The sequence below is a fragment of the Manis pentadactyla genome, chromosome 17 (genome assembly GCF_030020395.1).
Source record: "Manis pentadactyla isolate mManPen7 chromosome 17, mManPen7.hap1, whole genome shotgun sequence".
Lineage (NCBI taxonomy): Eukaryota > Metazoa > Chordata > Mammalia > Pholidota > Manidae > Manis > Manis pentadactyla.
The window spans coordinates 33,282,708-33,310,576 of record NC_080035.1 but is presented as its reverse complement, the minus strand read 5'-3'; the positions used below and the strand labels follow the sequence as shown (position 1 = coordinate 33,310,576).

The 27,869-nt window shown below is 36.7% G+C and overlaps 1 protein-coding gene across 2 annotated transcripts in view; it reads left to right on the top strand.

The window, feature by feature from the left end:
- The first annotated feature begins 2,131 nt into the window (after positions 1-2,131).
- The window catches only part of DACH1 (dachshund family transcription factor 1), a 405,237-nt gene continuing 379,499 nt past the window's right edge, over positions 2,132-27,869 (top strand). For both annotated transcript variants that reach the window (XM_057494559.1, XM_057494558.1), the window contains exon 1: positions 2,132-3,044. In XM_057494559.1, the coding sequence (XP_057350542.1) occupies positions 2,269-3,044 (776 nt within the window). In that variant the 5' untranslated portion in view covers positions 2,132-2,268. The remainder of the gene's footprint in view (positions 3,045-27,869) is intronic.

Genomic DNA, 27,869 nt, shown 5'->3' with positions numbered 1-27,869 from the left:
TGAAGAAAATGTAGTTTTGCATTTTAAACTATAACACCGTTTATTAAACTGGTGCTTGCAATTCCAAAATAAAATAAGCATTTCAGGGCTTAGTATCTATCTTATTCCTCGTCTCCACTCATTAACATAGTAAGTAATTTGGCGTTTTAAAGAAGTATTTTCCAAAACATGAGTAAACACTTGAAGTGTTTTGATGTATGTGATAAATATGGAATCCCTATTTTTAACTGAGGAGAGATATGAGGAGCGAAAAGTTAATATATGTTATTTCTGAATATGTTAAATTGGCTAATTAGGCAAAACAACTGGGTAAACTAGCTATCTTTGTAGAAGTTTATCTACTTTTTGGCAATAATCACTTTTCTGAATCCTTAGGACTCCTGGAATAATTGCTGTGCCCCAAAAAGTTTAGCATAAATTTAGTCAAATTAGTCAGTAGTGCCATATTTCTTTGTAGGTATTTCCTGCAACTCTTGACACAAAACTTCAAAAAGTTTAAAGAATTAAAATGATAGAGAAATGTGATAATAATTTCAACACCAAAAACGACAGGAATTTCATTATGATATTTCCCAACACTGTGAACCTGATACTAATAGTTTATTTTTAAAATCTGTCAAATGCTCAAGCATTGTTTTCATCTTGTGAAGTAATGAACATGTGTAGACAGGTTTAAAGCCTAATTATTTAAGGTTCCTAGAGATAAAAACAGAGAACAGGCCTGACATAAGCTCAAATAATATGTTGGGCAAAAATCCTTGAATAAATACCGCCATGCAACAAGTTCAAAAAGGGAAGAAAAGGAGAGAGGAAAGCAAGCAGTCTAAAATCAGCCTAATGTTTTTTAAGCAAAACTACTTTTTCAGCCTTTACAAGTCAACTAGTGAGCTTTGTTTTTGTTTTTTTTCATTATTTATAAAACACATTTTCACTGATAAACCGCAATAGGCTATGCCCAAATACACTGATAGTTTTCAAATAGGAAAAAAAATATATCGTGTTATTCATATAGCACATGAGCAACTAGTCTTGGGTCTAAAGGGCATGAGGATAGTTGGTTTCTGTGCAAGACAGGTGAATTAATAATAGAGTTTAAGGTAAGAAAAATCAGTGTTTTCTCGTTTTCCACTTTTTAATCTTCAAAGATGCCTGATCTCTTCAAAGTCTCTAGGTATAGGCATTTCTGACCTGCCTTTGGGGAGAAAGTGAAGTTATTCCGAACGATCCACAACACGGCAACCATTTCTTTTCATAATCTATTAGAAAATAATGAATCGAATACAAAGCATTCCATTATTCTTAGGTGACTGCAGGCTGACTCCCCCCCACCCCATAATTTGAAAACTGTCCTGGAATTTTCACTATCTTTACACAAATAAATAATTTAATAGGTGAATAAAAAACAATCAGGTGCGTGAAACAAAGTTTGCTTACATGTGAATTTCCCTCAAAATAATTTAATAATCATGAAATGCGGGGATGAGTTTCATTTACATCTCAGGGCAAAAACGAGCGGAGATACATCCTAAATCCTTGAAGGAGAGGTGGGAGCGCTCTGGCTGCTCTGTAAGTTGGCGGACAGTTGCTCAAAACGTTTTGGATAAAATTACGGGTGGTCGCGGACGAAACGGAATATTACACATGCAACCTAACGGTGGTGGAGCAGCGATGCCCGCCCTCTCCCTCTCCGATCGGCACTTCTGCGCCCCCGGCTCGTCTCCCCGTCCCTCCAATCCCTCCCAGCGCCCCCTCCCGCCCCTCTCCGCGCACTCGCGGTCCCTCTGCGTCCTGCGCTCTCCGAGTCTCTGCTCCCAGTTCCTGGTTGGATAATTTGGGTTAATACTAGTGAGTGAGGTTTTTGCGGCTTCAAAGGGTATTTCAAGTTTCCGGAGCTCCTCCCCTCTGCACCGTGTGACAACAACAACTCGTCCAGCCGGCAGCCTGCACTTTTCAGCTCGTTTTCTCCCTGTCATTCCCCTCTCAGTCTTTGATCCATGTGCTTGCCGGGGAGAGCCCGCGTCCGCCCGCCCCGCTCCCCGCCGCGCTCCCCTCCGCGCTAGAGCGGGGCCGCCCGACGGCAGCCGCCCCGCCCGGCCCCGGAGGACTCGCGCCCGCCCGCGGGACTCTGTGCGCTCCGTCCCGCGCCCTCTCGCGCCCCGGGTCCCGCCGGCGCGTGGTCGCCCCCGGCTCTCCCCCTTCTCCCCTTCCCCTCCACGGGGCGTGCGGCAACTTTCCGTCGCCTCTCCTCGCGCCCCCTTATATGTGGCCATGGCGGTGCCGGCGGCTCTGATCCCTCCGGCCCCGCTGGTGCCCCCGCAGCCCCCGGTCTGCACGTCCGCGTCCTCCTCCGGCGCCGCCACCGCCACCGCCACCTCCTCGGCGACCTCGTCTCCGGCTTCGTCCGTCGGGCCGCCGGCGTCCTCGGGGCCAACTCTGTTCCGGCCGGAGCCCGTCGCTCCGGCGGCCTCAGTCCCCTCCGGCGGCAGCGGCTCGGGCAACGGCGGCGGCGGCGGCAACCCCAGCCTGGCGGCCGCGAGCGGCGGCCTCGGCGGCGGCGCCTCCAGCACCCCCACCAACGCCGGCGGCGGCGGCGGCGGCGGCGGCAGCAGCGCCAGCAGCAGCAGCAGCAGCAGTAGCAGCAGCAGCTCGGGCAGCAGCACCGGCAGCACCGGCAGCAGCAGCGGCGGCGGCCCCCTCCCCGGGAAGCCCGTGTACTCGACGCCGTCCCCCGTGGAAAACACGCCCCAGAACAACGAGTGCAAGATGGTGGACCTGAGGGGCGCCAAGGTGGCCTCCTTCACGGTGGAGGGCTGCGAGCTCATCTGCCTGCCCCAGGCCTTCGACCTGTTCCTCAAGCACTTGGTGGGGGGCTTGCACACGGTCTACACCAAGCTGAAGCGGCTGGAGATCACGCCAGTGGTGTGCAACGTGGAGCAGGTCCGCATCCTGCGGGGGCTGGGCGCCATCCAGCCCGGGGTGAACCGCTGCAAGCTCATCTCCCGGCGGGACTTCGAGACCCTCTACAACGACTGCACCAACGCCAGGTACCGAGCGGGGCGGCCCCGCGCCCGCGGCCTCGCCCTCCCCTCGCTCCGCTCCGGGCGCCGTTCTTCCCCCTACCCGACCGTCACCTCATCCCTGTCCTCGTCCTTCTCCCTGCCGTCCCCCTACCCGACCATCTCCCGCTCCCCGACCGTCTCCGCCTGCTCCCCTGCCGCGCCGGCCGTCTGAGAACGGCGCCCCCAGCCCTCAGGGCGTAGGGGCGGGCAGGAGGAGGACGGCCGGCCCAGGGGCCACAGCCCCCTTCCTGGCCGCGGCCGCCCGGTGTGCGCTCCCTCGGACTCGGGCCACCCGCCCGGCTGGTCAGCGGCGCTGAGGCGAGCGAGAGGAGGGGGCGTGACCCCGCCGGACAGCCGCGCTCCGGTGAGGGCCTGCAGGGAAACCGCGGGAGTGGGCCGCCGGCAGGTCGGGTGGGAGTCCCGGGGCAATCCCGGGGGACCCGCGGCGAGTCAGTCCCGAGGCCGGGGGGAAAGCCCACCGAAGGGAGGGGTCTGCGAGTGCGCGCATGTGTGCGTGTGTCCGCAAGTGCGCGGGAGTGTGCAAAGGCGATAAAGGGGTGCGTTTGCCCCGGGCCGACGCGAGGGCACCAGCAGGTTTCCTTCTGTAGGAAGAGAGGTGACCAGGTGCCTGACATTCTTGGAAGCTGAACTGGAGAGATGGGAAGGAAGACCCGAAGCGCTTCGCTGTTTCTCTCTTTCCAAACTGTTTTTTCCCCCTTTTCTTTCCTTCCTTTTTTTTAAGGTTAGTAGCTCACGCTGAGCAGGTGCAAGCTTTGCAATTGGGATGCTATGCTGACCTGGACATCCGGTGCCGTGGCTTCCCCCGCGGGGCAAAGCGCGCGGACGCTGTTAGCCTGGGGACGCGGTGTCGGACCCGACTAGTTTTATGCTAATGAATGCTCACTAGGGGAGGATCTACCGAGAGGGGGCGGGAGTGGGGTAACTTGTCAGTTTCGGGGTAGAAGTGCTCAGTCCACCCGCTTTCGCAGTTCCTCCTTGTCCCACTGTTCGCTGCAGTGGGAAAAGTTCAGAGATGCCGTGAGAAAGCGAGTGGGGAAAGTTGGAGACCAGAAACCGGCGCGTGGAAACTGCGCGCAAAATTTGCGCGGAGATTTCGAAACCCTCCAAATAAGTTGGAAGACCCAGAAAAGGAACGAGTTTTACTCTTTTAGGGTTGTGCCCCTATTGGAGCTAGGGAAGCTGAGACGGGAAGGAAAGAGGGATAGCATGACATCATAAGGAAATCGGAGTGAATAAGCCCCTGGCCGTTTCTTCCTTGGAAGAAGGCTTCTTTCTGGCTAGTGCACCCGGAAGGCTTTAAGACAAAAAAGACTTGAACTCTAACCCCAGCAACTGTTCTATCCTGACCTAGCCACAAACTCTTTTTCTGTGTTTATTGGCCATTCTTGGCCTGGGGGCATGGGTGTGTGTCTGGGTTTTGAACCTTCATTTTACTATTTTGGGGTGAATGTTGAGAGCGCTCGCATGTGTGTACGTGCTCGCGTGCCTAAAAGTATGGACAGGTGGCAGTAAAGATCGAGGGGGAATCTTGATAACTAAATGTCATTTAGGGAGATAATTGGAGTCCTTGGACGTCCAGAAGATAAAGTTTTTGCCAAAAATCTATTGTTAAGATTTTAGAATCAGTGCAGAAAATTGTTATGGAGCTGTTATGAAGAATTCTAGTTGAAATTTGAAGTCAGTTCAGATCCGATTTTGTAAATTGACTACCTCTCCAGTAAATTGGTGAAATGCCATGTTTTTCTCTTTAGTAATCAAACTACTCTGCTCTTCATTGACTCTTGATGTGTTTCTTTCAGCACATTGTCCTAGATAATTAATGACCGTTTAACATAACACACCAAAAATATTTCTAGAGAGAACTTATTTGAATGCCTGCAATTTGTTGTTGAAATTTTGATTAGACTGTGGAATTGAGGACTCCCGTATGTTGGAGAATATTCTGAGAGTTATTGACAAAAATTTTCTAAGTATTTTTTTCCCCCTGAGGTTAACAAAAGTTCTGGAATTTTAAACTTTCAGAGCCAAGATAAGTTAAATCCAGTAGAACTGTTTATCCCTCCAAAAATATTTCATCAATAAGCTATAGCTCAATCACCTGGTCTTTATACTCTACAATAAAATGTGGCATTCCAAAACTCTCTTTCAGGTTATTTTTAAGTTAAACATGGTAAGTTTGTTGATTTACTCTTGCATTTTGATCTTTTGTCAACTGCAAGGCTTGCTCAACCAAAATACACTCAAATACTGTAGTCATTAACCTTAGATGTGTAGTTGCAGATATTCTCTACCTAGGTTTTCCTAAGCCTGCCATTGAGTAAAAAAACAGAAAACTTGTAATTGAACTCCCTCTCACCAAAATCTACTGTTTTCATTGTATTGCATTATTATTTTTTAATAGCAATTACAAGTGTTGTCTTATTTCTCTTTGGAAGCAATGCCTAAAATATTGTGCATCTTGAATTTATAAAACTAAAGTTACTTTTTCCATTCAAGTTCAGTTTATGCCTTGCTATTAAGATCCTTTTTCATTCACGTAGGTATATTGATTTCTTTCATTCTGATTTCTTTCTCCTCTGGCTACTTAACAGACAATCTAAAGGAATAATTTATGCAGAGGATGAGAGAAAGTGGGCAAAATGACAAACTATATAAAATAATATATACGCAGTGTGCAAGAAACCTCATCTTAGCACTGTCAGCTTTTTACAGAACATCTATCTAATTATGTCTTTTAACAGTATTTAGATAACAGAATCTGAGGAACCAAAATGATGTTGAAAGAAAGGTTATAAACTTGCTCAAAGTAGCTCGGTAAGTTAGTGACAAACCTTAGGGTGGATTTAATGTGCTTGGGGCTATTGCATCAGTATGCTGTCTATGAAAACTAGAATAAATGTTGAAGCCATCTGTCATTACCACAAGGAGATGAAACAGAGACTATCACCTGCTTGATAGGAAAGCTAAAAATAAGGGTCTCAACACATGAAAGAAAATGTAAGGAAATAGATTTAAAAGTTGTCAAAGGGCAAAGTCTGACCTTGATCAGCTTCCTCCAATTATTATTTTTAAGCTAAACATTAGTTGCATGAACTTGGCTAGTGCACAGAGGTCACTTAATTAACTGGTAACCATTAAACAACAACAACAAAAGAAAAGTAATTATGTACACGGTCAAGTCTGTGTTTGTACGAGTCAGTCACTTGTTTGGACATTTGGGTAAGGATTCAATTTTCTGTGACTTCAGGTAACAAAAAGTGACTCTGTTCTCATTTGTTATCTAAAATGATTATTTTTTCAGAATTGCCAAAAGATAATTTTTTATTTTGTCTTAGGATCTTTCAAACCAGACTGCGTGTGGGGTCCTAGGTAGCCCTAGATTTATGCAGTTTTTAACTTAAATAGATTCGTTAGTTTTATAAGACATTTTATTTGCATATACACATATTCACAAATAGTATTCTTTTGTCTTAAAAGTCAATACCCTTCATCCTTCATAGACAGCAAATTGAAAGACCTTCCAAGTCCTTTCTGTTTAGTAGTACTGTATGGGTACAATTCCAGTACTGAGATAAAATGCTTTCCAATTCTTGGTTCTGTTTTTTTGTCAGAAGTTTTAATAAAGATGGCAAACTGAACCAGTCTATATTTATTGAACATTTCCCCCATTGCATGCTTTTCAGTGGCACGGACTTACGCACTTAATGCATTGATGCAGAAAGTTTCAGCACAAATACAGATTCACCTCTATGAGATATTTACAACAGTTGGTACAGAGATATTTAAAAATTACTTCAAATGAAGAGAGACTATGCTTTTGAAATTTCTGTATCATAGTTGATTAATGACTCCTATAAAGCCTAATGTTTCATTTAATAACATTTCAAAAAGAATATGGCATAATTAGAAGACTAAGGCCTAGAATATGAAAGTTCTAAGTTTGGCTCCACCACTTACTTCTGTATACTTTATAAGTGCTAGTAAATTATAGTTTAATAACTAATATACAAATAAAATCTAAGTATATTCTAAACTAGGATTTACCTTGTTCAATCAAATTATTGTGCAAAATACAAATTCTTGAATTATTTGGATATCTTTCAAGCCTGTTGTTTTTTTTGGAGTCTGTTTCTATAAATATATAGTCATTATTGTAAAAAGTGTACATACTATGAAGATGGTTTACCTTCTGAACTCCGCAGGTTATTAGTTAATACTTTGATACACTTAATTTTATTTTCACATATGAAATTTATTTTGTGAAGTTTCTAATATGTTGAATAAATTGTAGGACAGAATTCTCTTACCTAATTTTTTTGTATGTACATTTCATACAAAATTTTTAAATCTTCATTTTATTAGCCCAAATCTGCTCTTTTTTATAAATCTACAACATTTCACAGACGTTGCATATAAATTAGTGAGACCAATATTAGCCACTCTCTTTTTGCCTCACTACCTCCCCCAACCTCCTGAGATGTGACACCCAGTATTGATTAAAGTCTTGGCTGGATTTGAACATAAATCACTCTCCTCTGTGGTGATTTACCATGTGTGATTCACCAGCATACGAAAACATAATATGCCTTATTGTTTCTCATTTGATGTTCTGTTTTTGGAATGTAAGTAGCTTTGTAAATTAGCTTAATGTTCAACCAAGTCGTTCATATTTTTAGGAACAACGTGTGCTTTGACTATCAATTATTATTATTTTATCTTTCAAAGTTATTTTACTGAATTGTTTCATACAATTGCATTTGTTAATCAAGTAAAATAATCATTTAAATTGCATTGTATTAGCAACACAACACATGTATTACAAAATATAAAAAGAAATGAAACTCACAGTTTGTAAACTGTCTGTCTCCTTTTGAATCTTTGAAGAAATTAGTTTGAAGTATGCCTTTTAAGTAGGTACAGGTAAGTCTTGGATTTCATTAAACATTCTGATTTTAAGGTTTCCATTACTTGATTCTTTAAAATGAGTTAAACTTTGCCTGGTTTTACCTTTCAAGGGCTTCATTTTAAAATTGTTCACCAGAAAAAAAGAAAAAAAAATAGTCACAAGTTATATGCATTTGAAAGGACAGGGAATGTAAAAAAAAAGTTGATGTTAACTATTTGGGTGTTTAAATGTATAATTAAGATAGTTTTATTATTTTATCTTTGAGTTGTTATAATAATGGAATGAGCTTTCCATTGCCAGCATGTGCTATTTTCTTAACTACTGAGTTACTGCATTGTGATTGGTCAGTTACACACACACACACACACACACACACACACACACACACTCTTGTCTAAATGCTGCAACTTAAAAATTCTAGTTGAGAATACATTAAAAATACATTTAATTTATATTTGCAGCCTTTGAGACTGCGCTAAGAAATCTCTTTTCCATTATATTTGGTTATGTTCAATAATTTATTTTTTAATGAAGACCTTGAATTAAAAGCTCACCTAATGGGGCTTAGATAAGTGTAATATCAAAGGCTTTGATTGATACATTTCCATGTATCTCAGGCATAACAGAGGCTCTGTGAGTCCACATTGTCTTCAAATTCCTTTACTTTCTCAATTTTTTAGAAGTATTTCCAAGCAAAAAGTAATTTTTTAAAATAGTGTCTGTCTTTTCAAATAGCTTAATTGCTGACATGTGCTTTTTAGTATATGTCCGAGAACAGAAATGACTTTATTAGAATAGTGAGGTTAGTTTATTTCTCTGGAAAACAAGATCACTGAGGATAGTATATTTGTATTTGGTCTAGTAATTATATATTGGATTAACTGGTGTGTCACTTTATTTTGATGTACCTATTTACTCTGAGAAAGTTTCTGAAGATATTTCAAGAATATGTCTATTATAATTCATGATTAACTTTATATGTAAATGTGCAAATGACTAGGAACAGAATTCTCTGTCCAATATAATTTAATCAGTTTAGCCAATCAATCAATGAAAGCTCATAGCTTTTCAAATTAATAATGGCATTAAACTTAGTTGAATAAAATAGCAGATAAATGCCTGATTTTAAATATATATATATATTTATATATAACTATATCACATATAGAGAGATACCATGTGTTGAGATGTATAGATAAATACAGAGATAGAGATAGATATATAAAATCTATTGAAAATGACCCAAATCACTGCTTGATACAAAATCACAGACCTTGAACCAGATGCATTTTAAATGTCTTGTGTATCTGACTTGGATTTACTTTATAGGATAAAAGAATTCTAAATCACCCATCAAAAAAAAGTCATCTTTGGATTTTTCTAAATTGAATATTGAAGTGACCAATGGTTGAATTTTGTGAAAGGTGTGGCCCTGTTGCTTTCTGACTCAAATGAGCTTGGAGTTTATCCAGGATATCAAGCTGGGAATCTTTTGCAAATTTAAGTGTATGAAGCTTGAGTGAAAGTTGTCAAAGACAATGTATTAAACTGAAACACTCACTATGTCATTATTTAAATGATCTTAGGATAGTTTTGTGCTTATAAGTATACTGAAATATCTAAACCTATGCAGCATAGCAATGCACTGAACAGACACCTGCTTAAAAACGTTTTAGAAAAAAATGATTTAAAAAAAATGAAGCATCTAAAGCACATTATTGTATAAAACGAATACAATACCTGGAATACACTGCATGTTTCTAGCACGAATTCAAAAGTATTTGTTATGATTTGAGAATCTAAATGTAATTTAATATAAGGAGACATAAAAATCCTGCAGTGGATTTCAAGATAGCATATATGTTTGATAAAAAAAAAATTGGATATGCTTTTTAAGCATGATTTTTCAGAACCTTACTGAAATAGACAACAAATATAGTGGTTAGTTTTGGTTAGTAACACTGAAGAGTTGAGGAATGTTTTCCTTTAGAGTAAATGAATGGAGAGGTAAAGTATTAAAAAGTTACAGTGTAAAAAATTTATATGTTATCTAATGTTTCTAAATAATTAGATTACCCTCCACTTACAACAGGAGAAAATACTTTTCTTCAAGGACAAACAAAATTCATCAGGTAAAAGAGGTACTCGTTGGAAGGGAATTATTCATGAAAGCACATAGATGCATTGCAGTAAATACTTGATAATTCAATTTAAGTGATAGTGGTTGTTTCTTAAATAAAGGTAATGAAAATCAATCCCTAAAGCATGTTAATCAAGAATACTTTATTATAAATTCACATATCGAGCAGATGAAATATTTTGTTAAAATCTTAAAGTGATTGTATCCTGAAATCCTATTAATAGCAACAGTAAATGGGCTATGTTATTCATAGCCTTATATTTTAAAAGCATTTTGATTATGTATGAACAAATTACTGAAGGTGCAAAGTCTCTGAACTCATCACAGCTCTGCTAAAATGTACTGATAGATTTAAGAAAAATAATTCCTATTTTATATATAAAATACCTGATTTTTCTTTAGCTTTATTCTTGGAAATGATACTGATTTCTTGAGTTTCTAGTTTAACAGTGCCTTTGGATTTTAAATGAATAATTTGGACCACTTTTAATTGTCATATTAACAGTCACACATTTTAAACTAGGATGGATATTCTTGTGTGTGCAACAAGTGTAATATTTTTATCAATATTTTACAGATTTTTGTGGTGGATATTTTTGCTTATTAACCTTAACCCATTTGTAGTCTATGCATTTGTCCTTAAGTAATAATATCTTTGTTGGAAAAGCTTTTACATATATGTATTTGTGTGTATGTATACTCACACATACAGACTTGTAGGTGATAGGGCCAGAGGATAAACAACTTACCAGTAAAATTGGCTTTAATTTTACTTTCTGTAATTGACTGAAATATAAAATAACACAGGAAAATCAGAGTCTGTTTTATAAAGTGACTTTAGAAAATACATTTAAAATTAATTTTAAGGTGAAAGAAGTAATTTATACATAAATACTTTAAAATACAGTAGGGCAGTGATTACAAACTGAATTTTCCTAGACCTTTAATTCTCTATAAAAAATATTTATATCTAGAAATTATTTTATTTGTGTGCAATTGATATTATATTATTAGGTACAGAATCTGTACATTATTGACTAATGTTTGACGTGCTTGATGTCATTGCTTCCTTTCTTTTATTGGTTTATTTCATTGCTCTTGCACTTTAAAGCAAGCCTGTACTCTAAAATCAGTGGATTAGCAATAGGAAAACAATTTCATAACTTAAAAAAAATGATTGTTCTTCTAAAAGCTTTGCCATCAATGAGATGAGTTAGGAATGAGGTCAATGGGTTAATCTGCAGGTCTACATAAGGAGATGTGTAGTACCACTTCTTGCAGTGGATTGTAATTGTCTTTGAAAACACCTGGTAGAGGTCCAGTTAAATTGAAATCAATTACTTTCTCAATCATTCCATGGGATTTGTTAAGTCATTACATCATTGATAAAAGTTCAAGAATGCATGTATTTTTCTGCAAAGGGGAAAGAAGCTCATAAAACAGTGGCTACTTAAAAGATTGTTCCTTACCTAAAGCTTGTGAAATTTAAAAAAACTTGCAGATAATAAATGTAAAATGACATTTGGTAAGAGGTTCATCTTTACATTTAGTTCACATTACTTTTTGCATCATGTGGTATATATATCTATTATAAGTAGGTAAAAATGGTTTCAAAATATTTTATGACTTGTGAGCTCTGACACCTTTCTTCTTACCCTCTAAGAACCCTCTGACAAGTGCGTATTATAATCAGAGATGAATATATGTCTACTGTTCACTGATTTTTTTCTTCACACCATTGACAGTACATGCAGATTTGAACTTGTAGCCAGCAACAGTGCTTCCATGCTTCAAATTGCCAGAAGACCCCAAGGGATAGAAACTTGACCTGCTTTTATGAAACCATAGAATTACATTTATACAACTTACCCCATGGGAAAGGAATGAACTGATCCCAATTCAAACCTTAATATTGGAGCCTTCTGGGTCAAATTTGATTTTTCTTTCTGTTAACACCTGTTTGGTTACGAAATTTAGTAACTAGGTATTCTTAGGACATTTAAAATATATTATTCGTGAATAACATTTCACAGTTCAGCCAAAGTGCCATTAAAATTTGCAGTTATTCAAGTTTTCACATGGGATTAAGATGCTACTTTTTAAAACAAAATATCTACATTTTAAGTATACATCCTAGGTGCAAGGAGTTTAAACATAAGTTTTGTTTAATTGGACATGAAAACACTTATTTTGCACTTTTTTATTACTTTCTCTTCACGGAAGAGTCAGCCTGAGCAGGTGGAGACATTTTTTAGGGAGTTGTTCCCTGTGATAACACTTCAGAATAAAGGTTTTCATATGAATGTATTTTAATTTTTCTTAGACTAACATTTTAAAAGGTTATATTTCTTATTTTATTTTAAATTGGACCACCTGAAAGGGTTTCCAGAAGGCTGGTTTTGCCACTAATAATAACAAAGATGGTCACTGATAAATTGGATATATGAAAGCTACTTTTAGATGGATTCTATGTAGTTATGTCTAAGTTGGAAAACTAAAGTTAATAATATGTTCAAAATGAAGAGGAATTTAGGTATGTTATAGTTTGGTTAATTTCTGTGTCAAAATGCTGTATCACATATAGATGTATTCAGTTTGTATCTCTTTCTTTATAAATGACAATATTATATGACCATCATTAGATTACAGAATTTACTTCTCCATATAGTATGACTTTCTTTCAATCTTATATATATATAACATTTTATGAAAGGTAAAGCAATGCACATACATATATACCACCACTCAAACATATGCCATTACAGTTATGATGGTTAAATAGTTCCATGATTCCATTTTGGAACTGAGATTAGTAAGTTCCTTTCCTAGTTATAACTGAAAGAGAATTTCAAAGACCTTTCACTTCTTTTTTCACCTAACATTGAAAAAAACATTTGGATAATTGGTTATTTCCCTATAACCACCAAACATAAGAATTCCTAATAAGAATCGTTATAACCAGCCAATTCTTGGAATAGAGAAAACATTGAAATTTCCAGTGGAAGATGTACCACTTTCCTTACTATTACAAGTGAAAGATCATCAAGGAGAAAATATTTAGAGTTTTAAACATACACTATTTACTCTTTTTTATTGTCTGTTACATTTCCAGAAACTTACTTTCCCTATAAGGTAATATTTTTTCTGCCTTGCCTTGACATATCACATGAATGAAGCTGAAAAATTAAATCAATTATTTGGATGTTTCCTAATATCACTTTGAAGCCATATTTATAAAATATCAACATTTGATTAAGTATCTCATTTAATTGAAAAGTTTGCCCCAACTAGTTTCCTGGTGATATAATTTGGCTATTGCTCTTCACTTTCTCATACTGTGCTTGAAGGAAGGAAAGGAGGTAAATCACATGACTTAACCACATTATGCTGTTCTTAAAAAGAATCTAGCTCAGGAGAGGCAACCTATTCTCTTTTGTAATGGTGATGATATAAAGTTTCTATGGCCTTTTTTGTCTTCCAGTGGCACTTTGCAGGTCTATTTCCAATAATGATTGATGGTATACCACATGAACTAGAAAAAAATATCGCCTAAAAAATCCTGCTATAAAATGCATAAATGGAGAGATGGAACTTTTATATTTTAGATAACTCTTTAAGTAGAGTCATCCAGAATATTGCACAGAATTCTATATCATTTAATATAGGAAGTCTTCAGACACCGAACTAATTTCAGCTTCTTAAATATCTTTATATCTAAATCATCCTTGTAATGATCCTCCTTTTTTGTAGAAATGTAGTGAAATTGTGCATGAAATATACCTACTTTAACCTGAGAGTTACTTACAAAATCTAGCCAAATACAGAGCAAACTGGTTTTCTGAGCTCTTAATATTTAGTTTGGATTTCCCAAATTCAACAGTGTGAAAATATAATTTATTTTTAGTTCTTTTATTCCAAGTTTAGGAAATAAAATTAAAATGGTATATTTGATTTGCAGTTAACTTCGTAGCCCTTTCTTTGGGGGAAGAGGTTAAATAAGGGCCCCTGACAGGGATGCTGTTTGTTTTTCACAAAAGTTGTTTGTGATTTCAGGTACTCTTGGGAAATCTCTTGATCAGATTCACATCTGTTCCTGTCAAAGTGGGTGCTAAGATACCGGTCACCCAGCAACCATGTCCAAGAGGGAATTGGGCCGATAATAACTTCAAAAAGGAATGACAGATGCTAGATTAGGATGAAAGACAAAACGCATGAAAAATGAGCTTGTTAGAATCAAAAATTTTTTCAAGCACCTTTATGCAAATTAATGAATATTGAATATTTGCATCCAGTAATTTCTACTTTTTTATTTGATTGAAACGAAAAGAATAGTGCATTTAAACTCACAAACGTGATGCCTTTTTTTGTACTAATCAACATACAAAGCCGAATCTCTTTTTTAAAAAAAATCAGATTAGCCACCTGGGTTCTTATATCTCTACTAAGTGTGTTACAGTGTTTTTCTTCCAACAACGGTACTCTTTGGGGCAATTTGGTTTATCCAATTTTTTCATAATAAACAGTCTCGTGTGAATGAAGATTATTTTAGATGAATATAAATCCATTCTTGAGAAAGCATTTCAAAAGTAACCTCATCCTATTGTCCTTGAAATTGGTTAATGTACATTAATAAAAGATCACTCAAGATGAGTTCACACCAGAAGCACAGGCTTCTCATTGACTAAGTAACAATCCATTAAAGTAAAGCAGGTTAGTAGATTCAAAATGAAAAGTAGACAGATCTCTTCAAAATTTAGATGCCTTTTGATACATTACTAGTTTTTCTATTGAATTGTTCACATACTAATCAGAATTTAGAAGGGCCTGATAAAATGTAGTGATTGAGAGAGGTTTCTGAGTCTTGGTTTAGCAATGTCTAATGTGGTCACGTAGAGAAATTGATTTTCTTCAGAAATTAATTAATTTTTCATATCGCCCTAAGCTGCAGTTAAAAAGAGTGCATACTTGTCTGTTTTTTCCAGAAATATTGCCTAATCATATTAATACCATTGCCCCAAGGATGGAAAGATAATTGTACAAATGCATTTGGAAATATGTATCACTGAGTATTTATGATTAAATTATGCAAATGACCCAGCTCTCATCCTTTCCAGACCCAGATTGTCTAATTAGGATTGATATGCTGAATAGATGTTCCAGAATTTGAATACAAGCATGTCCAAGGAGCAGAAAATTGGAAATGACAAGGCTGAAATCCAAAGAAAAGTGTCTTTCGTTTCTGTACTTTGTTAATGTGCTGTTAGGTGCAGTTGAGGATTCTTCCCTCCCTTTGGCTATGTTGTGACTCATATGCCCTTATTAGAAACCAGTATGCAAAGTGAATTGAACTTTAGCAAATAGCATTTCATTTTTATTTGGTGTTTATTTAAAAATAATAATCCCCTGGTCATTCAAAGAGAACATCACTATTAAGTTGCTTCAACCAATGTAAACTTACCCTTAACTGAGTGACTTTTTAAAGAACTTCCTCTTGAGTTCAGATCATAGCTTCATTACAAAGCTAGCTCTCCAAATTAATGGTCTACTAATGCATTTTCTAATGATATGCTTTCTTGAATATACAGTTCATTCATTTTTTCATTCATTCATTTACTTAAATACCCATCTCCTTATATTTGGAGAAAAGTGTTTAAGCAACTGTTCTGATTAGGGGGAAAAATCAGTACTTTTAATATAACAATGTTTGAATTTGAGGTCCTCAGCAGGCTTTCTCCCTCACTGATTACACTCATTCATCTTAAATGGAGGGGTGGTAGTGAGGAGCTAGGGAGGGACTGAACTGTTAGGACTCCAGCCTTTGTTAAGCAGCGGGTAGTCACTGCCTCTGAACTGGCCTGGCTCCTGCTTTCCATCTGCAGGATGATGGATTGCTATGTTTAATACATTTCAGCTTTTGTCTGTCATGGTGTGGACAGACAGTACTATTGGTGATTTCAACAGTGATTAGGGAACCATTTCAAACTGCTGCTATTGGCCAGACAGCTTCCAGGAATGTCTGATGGAACACACTCATTGGTACTGTCATCATGTAAATGTGTAGTTTAACCAGGCAGAGATTGTACACTCACAGTTTAAACCAGTGCAGAACCCATGGAGAATTTTACTAGACTACATATCCACTTAAGAACAAAATTAAATGAGACAATATTATAAGAACATTTGGGGTCTCAAACTAAAATATTCATCCCAAGTGGTCACAAGTTAAGATGAATTTGTATTCTTTAAATAGTAACAGCATGTGCTTACTGGCAGGACAGTATTCCATAGACTATGATGTCAACTGTTGCTATACTCTTCAATATTGACCTGTTGAACTATATTGGGAGGGAAGAATGTGAGGAGTATGTTAAAGCAATAAGACATGACATGGCATGTGCTATTCTGGGATTTGCTGAGCAGTGGGTGCTTTGTGGTTCGCAAGTCCAAAGAGTGAATGATTTCAATAACCAGAAAGCCACTATGTACCAGCTCAGTATTTTCCCTGGAGTGTCTTATTCTGGTGTTAAGAAAATGCAGTTAACTCAATGAAAATAAAATATTTTTAAGCCATTAATAACATAGGCAAAGTTTTTATTTGGAGAACTGGACATATCTAGATTGAATTTTACTAATTCTGTTATATTAGGCCAAATGTCACATAACTGACAGTGTAAGGTTTTAAATGTTTTAGAAACATGGAGCTTGAACTCTGAATAAATAGGTCATTATCAAAACACTAATTTCAAAAGTCTTGAAATAAAAACCTGAATCAGGAATCAGGAGAATCTGTTTGCTCTCACTAAATTCTATTAATAGGAGACATTAAAGATAGTTAACAACAAAGGTCCAATGAAAATAACTTCAGACCCCAGATTACATTTTCCCTTACTGATATGCTTCTTACGTTGCAACATTTTCAGCTGAGGTCGTTGCAGTAAAGGTTTCTGCTTTTGAATATGTGATCACAAACACACCAACACACACAGCACAAATACACACAGAAGGACACACTGTATTGCTTTTGAGTCAGTTCAATAGCTAAATTTAATGGCATTTTGACGTTGCTGATTTAGGAATAAGGACAAATGGTGCTGTACCTCCTGAGAGAGTTATAAAAGATTCATATATTTGCAGATTATCTTGTTCTTTGTTTTATTTTAAGGCTTGTCTTACTGAAACAGTGCTCAGCTTAAAAGCTGTGCCTTCATTCAGCACACTCTAAAGGGGTTGTTTGTCAGAGTAAATCAACAGTATGACTTGTAGTATACTTTTGTACAAAATTATATAACTGGGCTTAAGTAAATCTACGTTTTTTAAATCAAAGCTATTCACAATTTACATAGCACATATGTACTGAAATAATGTACTAGCCCTCAACATTTTTGTACTGCATAATCATTCTAATGTGTGGTTGTCAAATCTTTAGTTGTAGAGTATTGTGTATTCATTTATTGCCTCCACAATGTGGGTGGGGGGAAGGGAGGGAAGTGGCAGAGAGTTGATCTTTTAAAAAAGGATAAGGTATGGGGGGCAGCTATTTGCAGGGCACATCCCCTGAAATCATTATGATGTGCAGAATTTCTAGCATGTCAAAGGGAAATGCGTGGTTAAGGCTTCTAGAGTTATGGTTCCTGGCTTTGTGCTCTCAGCAGCAGATTGAATGGAAGGCAGTGGAAGGCAGTGGAGGTGTTGAATAAATACTCGGTTCTCAAGTAGAACCATCTCATGGAATGGTCGTACCTTACCCTGTCCTTTCCTGTTCTTAACTGTTTGTTCATAAATTTTAAGGAGGTAATTAGTAATCAGTAGAGACTTAGGATAAAGGAACTGGTTGGGGAATAGGCTTTAAGAGAGGAAAGAAACACTTCTACTCTAGGAAAGTTGTAGACACCACCCAAATGTTATAGAAAATACAAGTGTTTGGCAAATTCAAATACATATTTTGTCCATAGGTGAACTTGTCTGGGCTATTCAGAATCAGCTCTTGTGTAACTTTGGAAGTGTAAGTGTGTGCTTATGTGCATGTGTCCACATGTACAGTGTAGGTTCCCAAGCCTTGTTATACACATTGTTGGTCTTATGTTTAGTTAAACACTGCAGTTACCAAGTAATACAAGTCATTTGTCTTCCTGCAGTTGAATAAAGAAAAAAATATATGCCAAAAACTAAACGAATGAGTTTGCATTCTGGAAATGTTTTAGAGTGGGGGAATATTAGAATCCCCTTTAATCTGCTCCATCCCCCTCTAGCCACGGCGTGAGCACTCTGGCTTCTGTGTGCACATAGAGCCTAGCAGCTTGGCCTTAGTGTGCAGCTACCACTGTTTGGTAGACCCATGCACTGGGGGAAGTAAGGAGACAGGCCAGCAGGTTCAAGTTCTTATTTCTCAGTTGCTTCCTATAATGATTCCACCTCTAATTAAGTGAATTACTACTGCATGAAAAAGGAGAAAAAAGGGTTTTGGCTATCTTAACTAATAAATCACATTGATTGCATGGCTGATCAGATCAATTGTGCGTAAATCAGTGCCTTAAAGAGTCTTAAACTAAGATTTTACCAAAGACCAATCGATCCAGCAGCTTGTGTAAAGGCATGGTCTCTTGCCCGTAGCAAACTGTACAGCAGTCCACGATATTGAGACTGTTAATATGCTGTCAAATGCTGAGATGAACGTTTTCAGATCTAAGAGGCATGGCTATGACGAGTAAGGCAGTTGTGACCTTGTCAAGCCAACTGATGAATTTTTGTCCTCTCTAGTTCATGTTTGTTCATTAGGTTAGCCAGAAAGTTTAATTCTCAACAGATACATGAAAACACCATTTTGAAGACTTTATCAGCAGTGTGATTTTGGGGAGTGGTTTCCCCACAAAAACAGTAGGTTATTTTAAAAACAAATTGTCATGATGATCCAAGAGAAGTATTTCATTACAACAATAGCTGTAGTTTTGAGATCTGCTAATCTACAGACAATTTGGAATCATGAAAACAATCAGGAAACTTGATTTCAAGTTCTGGTTATATCAATTACTATCTGGGAGATGTTGGATTTGTCATCTGGAACCTCCCTATTAGCAAATGTAAAATGGGGATGATGAAAATAACTTTTCTATTTATGTCAAAAGAAGGCAGTGAGGAGAGGAATATGATAATAGTGATTTGAAAGCACTTCAGAAATGATAAGCTACTTTTCAAGAGTTATCAGTTTAGAATTCCCCATGACTTTTTAAAAACTGAGATATAATCTACCTACTACATTATATAAGTTTAAAGTGTACAATTATATACTTCAAAGTTGCTGAGAAACTACATCTTAAATGTTCTCATCCAATTATGTTTTTAAACTTTTACCAGAAACAAGAGCGTAAAGAAAAATCTATTTTGGTTCTTGACTTCACACTTTTCTCCTCTTTCTAAAGAAGTAACAGTGAAGTCATAACAATTAAAAAGAAGAATTTGTGAATTCTGAAAAAATTACCAGCTCTTTTTACAAATATTTACTAAATTTGTTTTAACTTTCAGAAATGTTTTGAATAACAGATTTCGTGGTTAAATCTTGAAAAAAAAGCAAGAGAAGATGAACCATAGCCATAGCATATACAAAAGAGATAACATTTTATTTGAGGAGTAATGACATCCAAATCTGTAGTAATTGCCATGTAGTAGGAGATTCTATAGAAATTTAAATTAGGTATTTTTTCTTTTTCTTTTTTGTTAAGTCAAGTATCATTGAATCTTTGATTTCTTTTTAAGTTGGCTAGAGCATTATAATAGTTAAATTTCTAAGATTTTCTTACACTTAACACATAGTTTATAACTATTCCCTACCAACCATCTCAAAGTTCTCAAAATGATTATTTTCTGTAGTCTCCTGTTAGGAAAATACATTTGGGATAATCATTCAAGCATCTTAACGTAGACTCTGGTGTCTGCCAAATATTTTGGGAACTCATCAATATAATATAATGTTCCCTATTTCAGAATACTTTTGTTCTGCCTTTGTCTGTAGATTTATGACAATGTCTTGACATTTTTGTAAATTATGTAACACACATTGTTTCTCCCTTGTTATATTGTGAAATTTGGTAGGTTGTTGAAATTGGATCTGATTGATTTTCTCCTTGGCATTTGTCTACAAAAACATTTCATGGCTGAAACTCACCAGAGGAGGGGGAATCCAGGTGGATTTCGTTTGCTGCATTTCCCCTTTGTGTATCTAAAGTTTTGAAACATTTGTGATCAGCTTTACACAGTTCAAAGGGCAGCTATAGATATGCCTGCTGATAGGAGATGTTTTGGCTGTTTGAACTCATCAATTAATTTAAACAACTTGAATGAATTTAATGTCTGATAACTAATAATCACCTCCCTGGAATTAATATAGAGTATTATCTTGCATCTATACTTGTTAAAACTCTAAGGTGCTTTCTGGCACATACAGACACCCATTATAAGAAGTATAAGTGACTTCTTATAGAAATTTTGTTTGCATATAACTGAATTACATTAAAATATTCTTATGAGATTCTTAGTTTTAGAGCATTTTGGCTGTGACCAAGAAATTAAAGCAAGAATAGAAATATATGTTTTAGATTTTATGTACAAATAAAAGTTGAAGAAGTGTGATGTGCCTTGATGTTTCTAAAGATTGATGCTGATTCATAACTGAGCCCCTTGATGGACTAATTACAGCACTTTTCCATTGTCACCCTCCTACCCCTGCCTTGGAGATTTGAACTATTTACTTACAACTCTATGCCATTTGAAACTAAATTTATGTGAAATAAGTTCAATTCATGGAAAACCTCAATAATTTTGCTTAAAATGATCATTTTAAGCATACCAGAATTACTCAGTTTTAAATTCTGTTTGTTCATGCTCTTGGGAGTCCTCAGTTTTACTCCTTCCTTTGTAGCTTTCTGTGCTAGGATGCAGGTGAGGGATTCTTCTGTGGAAAGACAAGGATGTGCTGAAGGAAGCAATGCCACTTTCACTTCCTCTAGATATCCCTGTCTTAAGGGTCTAGTTTGTCCTTTTTATCATACGTGTTTGATTCTTTGCACTTATGACTTCCCTAGGGCAGCAGTCCCACAGCTTTGCAAATAGTGTGCTCATTTACATGTTTGTTGGAAATAAATGTACTAGGTTTAAGCAATGGGTGAAGCTGCCTGTAACCTTCAAAATAAATGTATCTTCTTAAATGACTCTAATACAATGCACAGTCCATGTGATTTTTCTTTGGTTCAATATACTATTTCATCAAAGAGTACCACAATTGGGTCTTGGTAAATAAAATATTTGAACTGAACTTTTATCCTCACTTGTATGTGTCTCATAAACAAGAAAAGCTGCTTGAAGAAATGTATATTTCATTGTAGGTTGGCAAATTTGGAATTTAGAGTTCTGTTGTTCTCCAAAATTGACCAGAATTCTGGGGACATGATGACTATACTTTAAATCATTTGCAGGTAATGTAGGACAGTAAAAAAAAAAAAAGACATACACATTTTTCATAGTGTTGTAGTTTCAATATTAGAATGATAGGAGCACTTTCAGTTCACTCATTGCGAAATGTTATTGAAAATTAAGATTCCCTTTAAATGAGCAGTGTCTCACCTGAGCACCGATCGTGTTACCCAGGGCTCTGACAGGACCCCCAGATGTCTTCAACAAGTCAGAAGAATAGAGAGATGCCTTTTGATTAGGAGATGATTTTTTTAGCCTGTTAACAACTTTGCTGAGTAAATTGCATGAGAAATATTTTAAACTTTAAGTCACAGGTGAGTGTTTAAGTGTCTCCTGCTCTGTTTTGTTTGTTTTTTCTCCTCTCCACAAAGAATACCCCATAATCCTTCAATGGTTTACCATTTTATCTCCAGCTCTCCTTGGAATTCATGCTCTTGATCCACTTTTGACTTTACTGAGCTCAGTGTCCTTCATAACATTTGTACTAAGAAACGCTTTTCTCTGTTCTGTTATCAGTATTATCTTTTGTGCACTTACTCCAGGCACTAATCTGAGTACATTTTTATCTCATTTAATTCTCACAACAGTCCTTTCTCCATTTTACAGAGGAGGGTACTAAGTTATGGAGAAGTTAAATAAATTCCCCAAGGCAATGGGTGTTAAACGAGGAGCTGACATCATACTACCCTGTCGTTCTATCCTAACTAAGCACAGTTGCAAAAATCCATGTGAACTTCAGTTTTCTCACTTGCCAGTCAGGGCGCCCAAGACCTAACCAACATGATGAGGATGTAAGGAAGGGAGATCAAAAAATGAAGTTAAATGTTAAGTTAAACTACATAGAGGTTAGTAGGAATACATGGAGGTTAGTAGGGATTCAGTAAATGTCCTGTGCCATTTTCCTTTTCCCTGTTTTCCAGGTCATACTTGGGAAAGAAAGACTAAGAGTTAGTGCCTCCAGTCAGTCAGTAGAAAAGCCACAGCATCTAACTTCCTGGCTGCAGTTGTACAATGAATGACTTTAGAAAATGATAGACTGGTTTTCCCATTCCTAGATAGTCCAGTTCTACTCCGTAGCAATACTTGTTTTTCTCCAATGTCACAAACATGTTTGTTTAAGTGAGACACCACCATCAAGGCTGGCAGCTGTAACTAAACTTAATTTTCACCTACATTTCACAGTTCATTGATGGTGAGAAGTGCTGCTACTCAAGAATCCTTCTAGTGGACTAAGAAAAATGGGCATATTCTATCGCAGACCAAGAGCTTAAACTTTTGTTTTTTTCTAGAGATAAAAATTAAATAAGGAATTACTTTCTCATTAGACAACAAGTAGAGGTATAGTTTTAAAGTTCTGTTTTGAGCTACTGTACCCTACATGTAGATAGATATTAAATTATTAATACTGTCAGAAAACTGGGAGGACAGTAGTGCAGTACATAAAAGGTAGGCTTAGAAGATTATAAATAAGTAAATACATAAATAAATAAAATGTTTCAATATTTACAAACTCTTCCTTAAAATCTTGTTAAAACTCTGTGATTCATGGCATCTGTGTATTTTGTGTTTCATAAAATATTACCACAATCTGGAAAATGAAGGCCTTCCTTATTAAAGTTACTCTTTTAAGCTTCTAAAACATACTGTAAAATACTTCCTTGGGCCTGTACACAACTATGCCACCATAAGTTAGATACAGGCTAAGAATTTTTGGTGTTTTCCCTTAATTTTACACAAGCTCTTTTTCTTTTTTTAAGGCAGAAAAGTGATAAACTCTCCCTCCAAGTCCATAAATCATCTCTCTCTTGAAATCCAGGCTTACAGACATGAACATGAAGAAAATTAAAATCAAATTTATCTGCTGAGATACTGGTATGGCCTTTAGAACTTTCCTGTGTTCTTTTTACATATTTTATTGCCTTGCTCAGTTTTCATTTTGTCTTTCTTCTTTTGTTCATTTTGCTTCTTTCATTGTTTTTTATCCTAATTTTGTAGTCTTAGCAAAGGATACATCTACATTAATGAATTTAAGACTTCTGAAAGTAAAGCAAAATAAGCAGAAAAGTGTAAAAACGCCTAGAAAAATGATTTAAAGAAATAAAAGGTCCATGATATTTCCCAGGGATTGTACATTGGCCTGACTGGAGATTGGGATATATCTGTTAATCAGGACAAGAAAGTGGACTGCAAATAGAGACACTGGCAAGCTCAGAAAGGGCCCTGTGTGATGTGATTAAGGAATCTGAACATTACAGTCAATGATAAGAAAACAGCAGCAGATATTTTTCTGTTGCAAGTTTCTTAATTGGAAGAATGATATGATTGGATTTGTGTTTTAGATAGATCACTCTGTGACCCTCAGAAGAATGAATTAGTAGCATTTCATGTTAGAGACTATTATAATAATCAGTTTGAAATAATTAAGATTCTGGTTTAAGGCAGCAATAGTAGGAACGGAGGGAGGGGGAAAAGAGTTAAAACAGACTTGGTGAGATGTTTGGGGAAAGAGAAGGGAGTTGAGATTAACTCTCTAGTGTGTGATGAACAGTGTTGTGAGTCATAAGACCATGAAGAGGAGAAGCTTTTGGTGAATGTAAGTAATCCCATTTTGACGGCTTTGAGCTCGAGATGCCTGTGAATTATCAAGGGGGAGTTGGAAACATATATATGGGATTCAAAGGAAAAATCAAGATAGGAGCTAGAGATTTTGTGTGAACTTTTGAAAATATTTTGAGGTAAGAGTTAGGAGCTGTAGGTTGTGGTTATAATAAATGGAATTTTCAGAAGGATTTGATAATTACCCTATGAATTGACCATTTTAATGATTTCTCTATAATAAGAAAAATGCTGCTTTGTGTTTGAAAACATAGTTTTCTGGTTTCAGATAAGTTTTTGCAAACCACATGTCAACTTAAAAAAAAATTCTCAATTCCCAGAGGTCAAATACTATTTTTCCATTATGAATTATTCAAGTTAAATGGAAGTCAAAGGTAGAGACTTTGCAGAGAGCAGGTCTTTTTATGCTGCTGAGTCATGATTGCAACTCTAAGAAATACCTTTATTGTGGTTGATTCTGAGCTTGTGATAATAACTAGTGTCAAAAGATGAGAACATTCTGTACCAGAACTTGAAAAATACCATAGATTAAAAATGAAAACTCTGTTAACGGAGTTCACCTTGAACTCTCAGCTGACCTTTTAGTAGGAAAGCTGCTACAAGCCACAAAGGTAGACTCCATGGAAGGCAGCAGATTCAATTTGCAGGGTGAGCTTATGGGCTGACCCTACAAATTTAATCCAGCGTTAGAAGGTAGAACGAGTGTTAAGGATTGTACTTTAAAATCCACGTTAGCAATTAGGAACAGCAACTGAATATCATGACACTATTTAAAAAGTAAGAGATTGACCTAATGTCAATCAGTCTCAACATTAACAAACTAAAATGCCTTCAGAATTACTTTTTAATTCAACATTTTCACATAGATGGCTTATAAACAACAATGCACCTTTTTGATGACATGATTTTGTAAGGAATTGAAGCAGAATTTGGTTTTTCCACATCTTCATTTCATTGATAATTCTGTGTATCTAATCTTAGATATCCAATCTAAGGTTAGAGTCTCTATCTGTAAATGTCTACATGGAGAGTCCTCACTAACTTGTTGAGTTTTTGTATGCACAGCATGCCTTGTTCAATAAGGGAATATAATTATAATCAAAACAACCTAGAGAACTCTAATAATGATATCTTTTAAGAAATAATAGTTTGTTCTTACTGAACTTTTTTGCTACGATTCCTCCACTAATTTAGTTCCTAAAGACTGCCCCAAAATTACATATTAAGCAATGAAATTACACACACAAACTTTCAAATATTGACTCCCTATTAACAAAAATATCCACTCAGAATGAGTATACCTGTTTGTATTTAGTTTTTGAGTTTGTTTCTGTTGTCTCTGCTTCCTATTAATTAAATGCAGTATCCCCATGTTTTTTAAGTTTAAGCTCTTCTAGCCTTTTATAGGTGGGCACTTCTTAGACATCTCATACTGACTCGTCTGCATCTTGCCTGCCATCCTCCCTTTCCTCTGCTAAGGTCACTCTTGATTTGATTGGAGAGGAAATAAAAGTAGTGTTTACTTTTCTTCATTTGTGTGCTCAGTTCATTTTAGGGTTGACCAATGTTGACCGTCTACACTTTATACCTACTTGGGAGAGAGCAGTGTTTACTGGGAACAGTAATTACCCAAATTTCCAGCTCAGCTGTTTGTTACACTCACCACTTAACTTCAACAGAATGCTTGAAAACATATTTTAGAAGTGCTTCCTTACAACTGAGTAAACAATACCTTCCCTGAATGTGTATAAATATATCTTTACCCCTGAAGTTGGTGAAATCCAATAGCTATTTCATAGTAGGTCCACACAAAAGTATTCAAGAAAAGGGTTTTCCTATATTATCATATTTGTAAAGTTACACAATGCACAGATTTCATTTAAAATAAATTCCAAATGAAGGAATATATTTAGTAAATATTAACTTAAACTTGGCACTAGAGAAAGGTGCATATTCATTTTGTTCTTGATCTCTCTGCATTTCACATTATGGCTCTCCCTTTATTGCTCAAACTAACTCAAAATAATGTGTGCATATGTGTGTGTGTGTGCACGAATGAAAAACTACCTTTGATCTATTTATTCAGTGTGTATTTGTTATGAACTTGATATGTGACAGGCATTCTGGGTGCTTTGAATATACCAGTTAATATAAGGTAAAAAAAATGCCTGCTTTCTTGGTGTTTATATTCTAGTGGTTAAGGTTGGGGACAGAGAGACCCAACAAATTACAAATGTAATAAAGAAGCACCTTATATAATTTTAAGGACATACTTATGATAAAAAGTATAGCAGGATGAGGGAAGTTTGGAATGTGAGTAATGGGACAGTTGCAATGTTAAATAGAGTGGTAAGCGTTAGGCTTCATTGAGAAAATGATGTTTGAGTCAATATTTGGAGGAGATGTGGACAGCTCAAAGGCATTTTAACAAAGCCTATTTCTCTTTGCATTCTCTCCAACTTTGATTTCCAGCTTAGTAAAATAGGGAAGTGTGGGTCAGAGATAGTGTAATAGGCTTTTCATTATATAAAAGTAAGAAAAGATAAAAAATTTAACTGCAATTCCGAGGTACAGTCTGTTGCGTACTATGCAACAGATGAAACTCGGTTTTTAAAAGCTTGTCTTTACCATTGCTGGTGCTGTGATCTTAGGCAAGTTCTTTAAAGTCTACAAGCTTTCACTTACTCATTTCTAAAAGTGAGATAATAATACCTGTCTTGTACTAAATGAAATCATGCACATTAAGCACTAAACACGGTGACTGACATAATAAGTACTCAATAAGCATTAGTATTCATTTTTTATTTAATATTTAACCTTGTTTTTTGAAAACATAGAATTTGTCGAAGGCTACCAGACAGAGCCTTATTTCTGAAGAGAAATTATGTAGTGTCAGTGATTTTCTACAATGGTACATAATTTTTCATTATAGACAAAGAAATAAAATGTGTAATTTGGAATACTTTGGACTGACTAAGACAGTGTAAGACAATTACTAATACTCCAGCCTGAGTTTTCAAGGATTCTGTCCTTATTTGGAGTTTCATAGAAATGTTTTAATTCTCAAGTTGGTAAATTTAGTTCTGTGTTAAGAGATATAAATGTCCTAAGTACAGTGAGGAATTTCCAGGTGTAGATGATGTTAATTGATAGTAGAACACTTCTAGTAGAATATTAGAAAGCTGGTCTATTATGCTTTAACATAAACTTCTTTTGTGTGATATTTCCTTCGCTAAAATATTGACTTGCATCACATCATCCATCATTTCCAGGATGGCATAGGTAAAGCAATCATAAAATTGATTGGGCAAACTGGAAAACTCTTAAAAATAAACAGAGGCAGCATTAATAATTATGTTGGGACAACAGGTGAAAACCGGGACCATCCCAGGCAAATAGGATGTGCAGTCCTGGGGCTATAGGGCAGCTTCTTTCACCAATACACAGAGGCTCTAGCCAGCAGCTTAGGGATGAGCAACTGTTAAAAAGTATGAGATTATTGTTACCTCAGGGATAATTTGAATAGACAAAACAAAATGACCTTCCTGGGAGGCAGGCCAGGAGAGCAGACTTCTTACCCTTGTATTTTATTTTTGCTTGAATAAGGGCTATAGAGTTTCTCATAAATGCCAGTGGTTCCAAAATTGATTGAAAGCTCATTTTA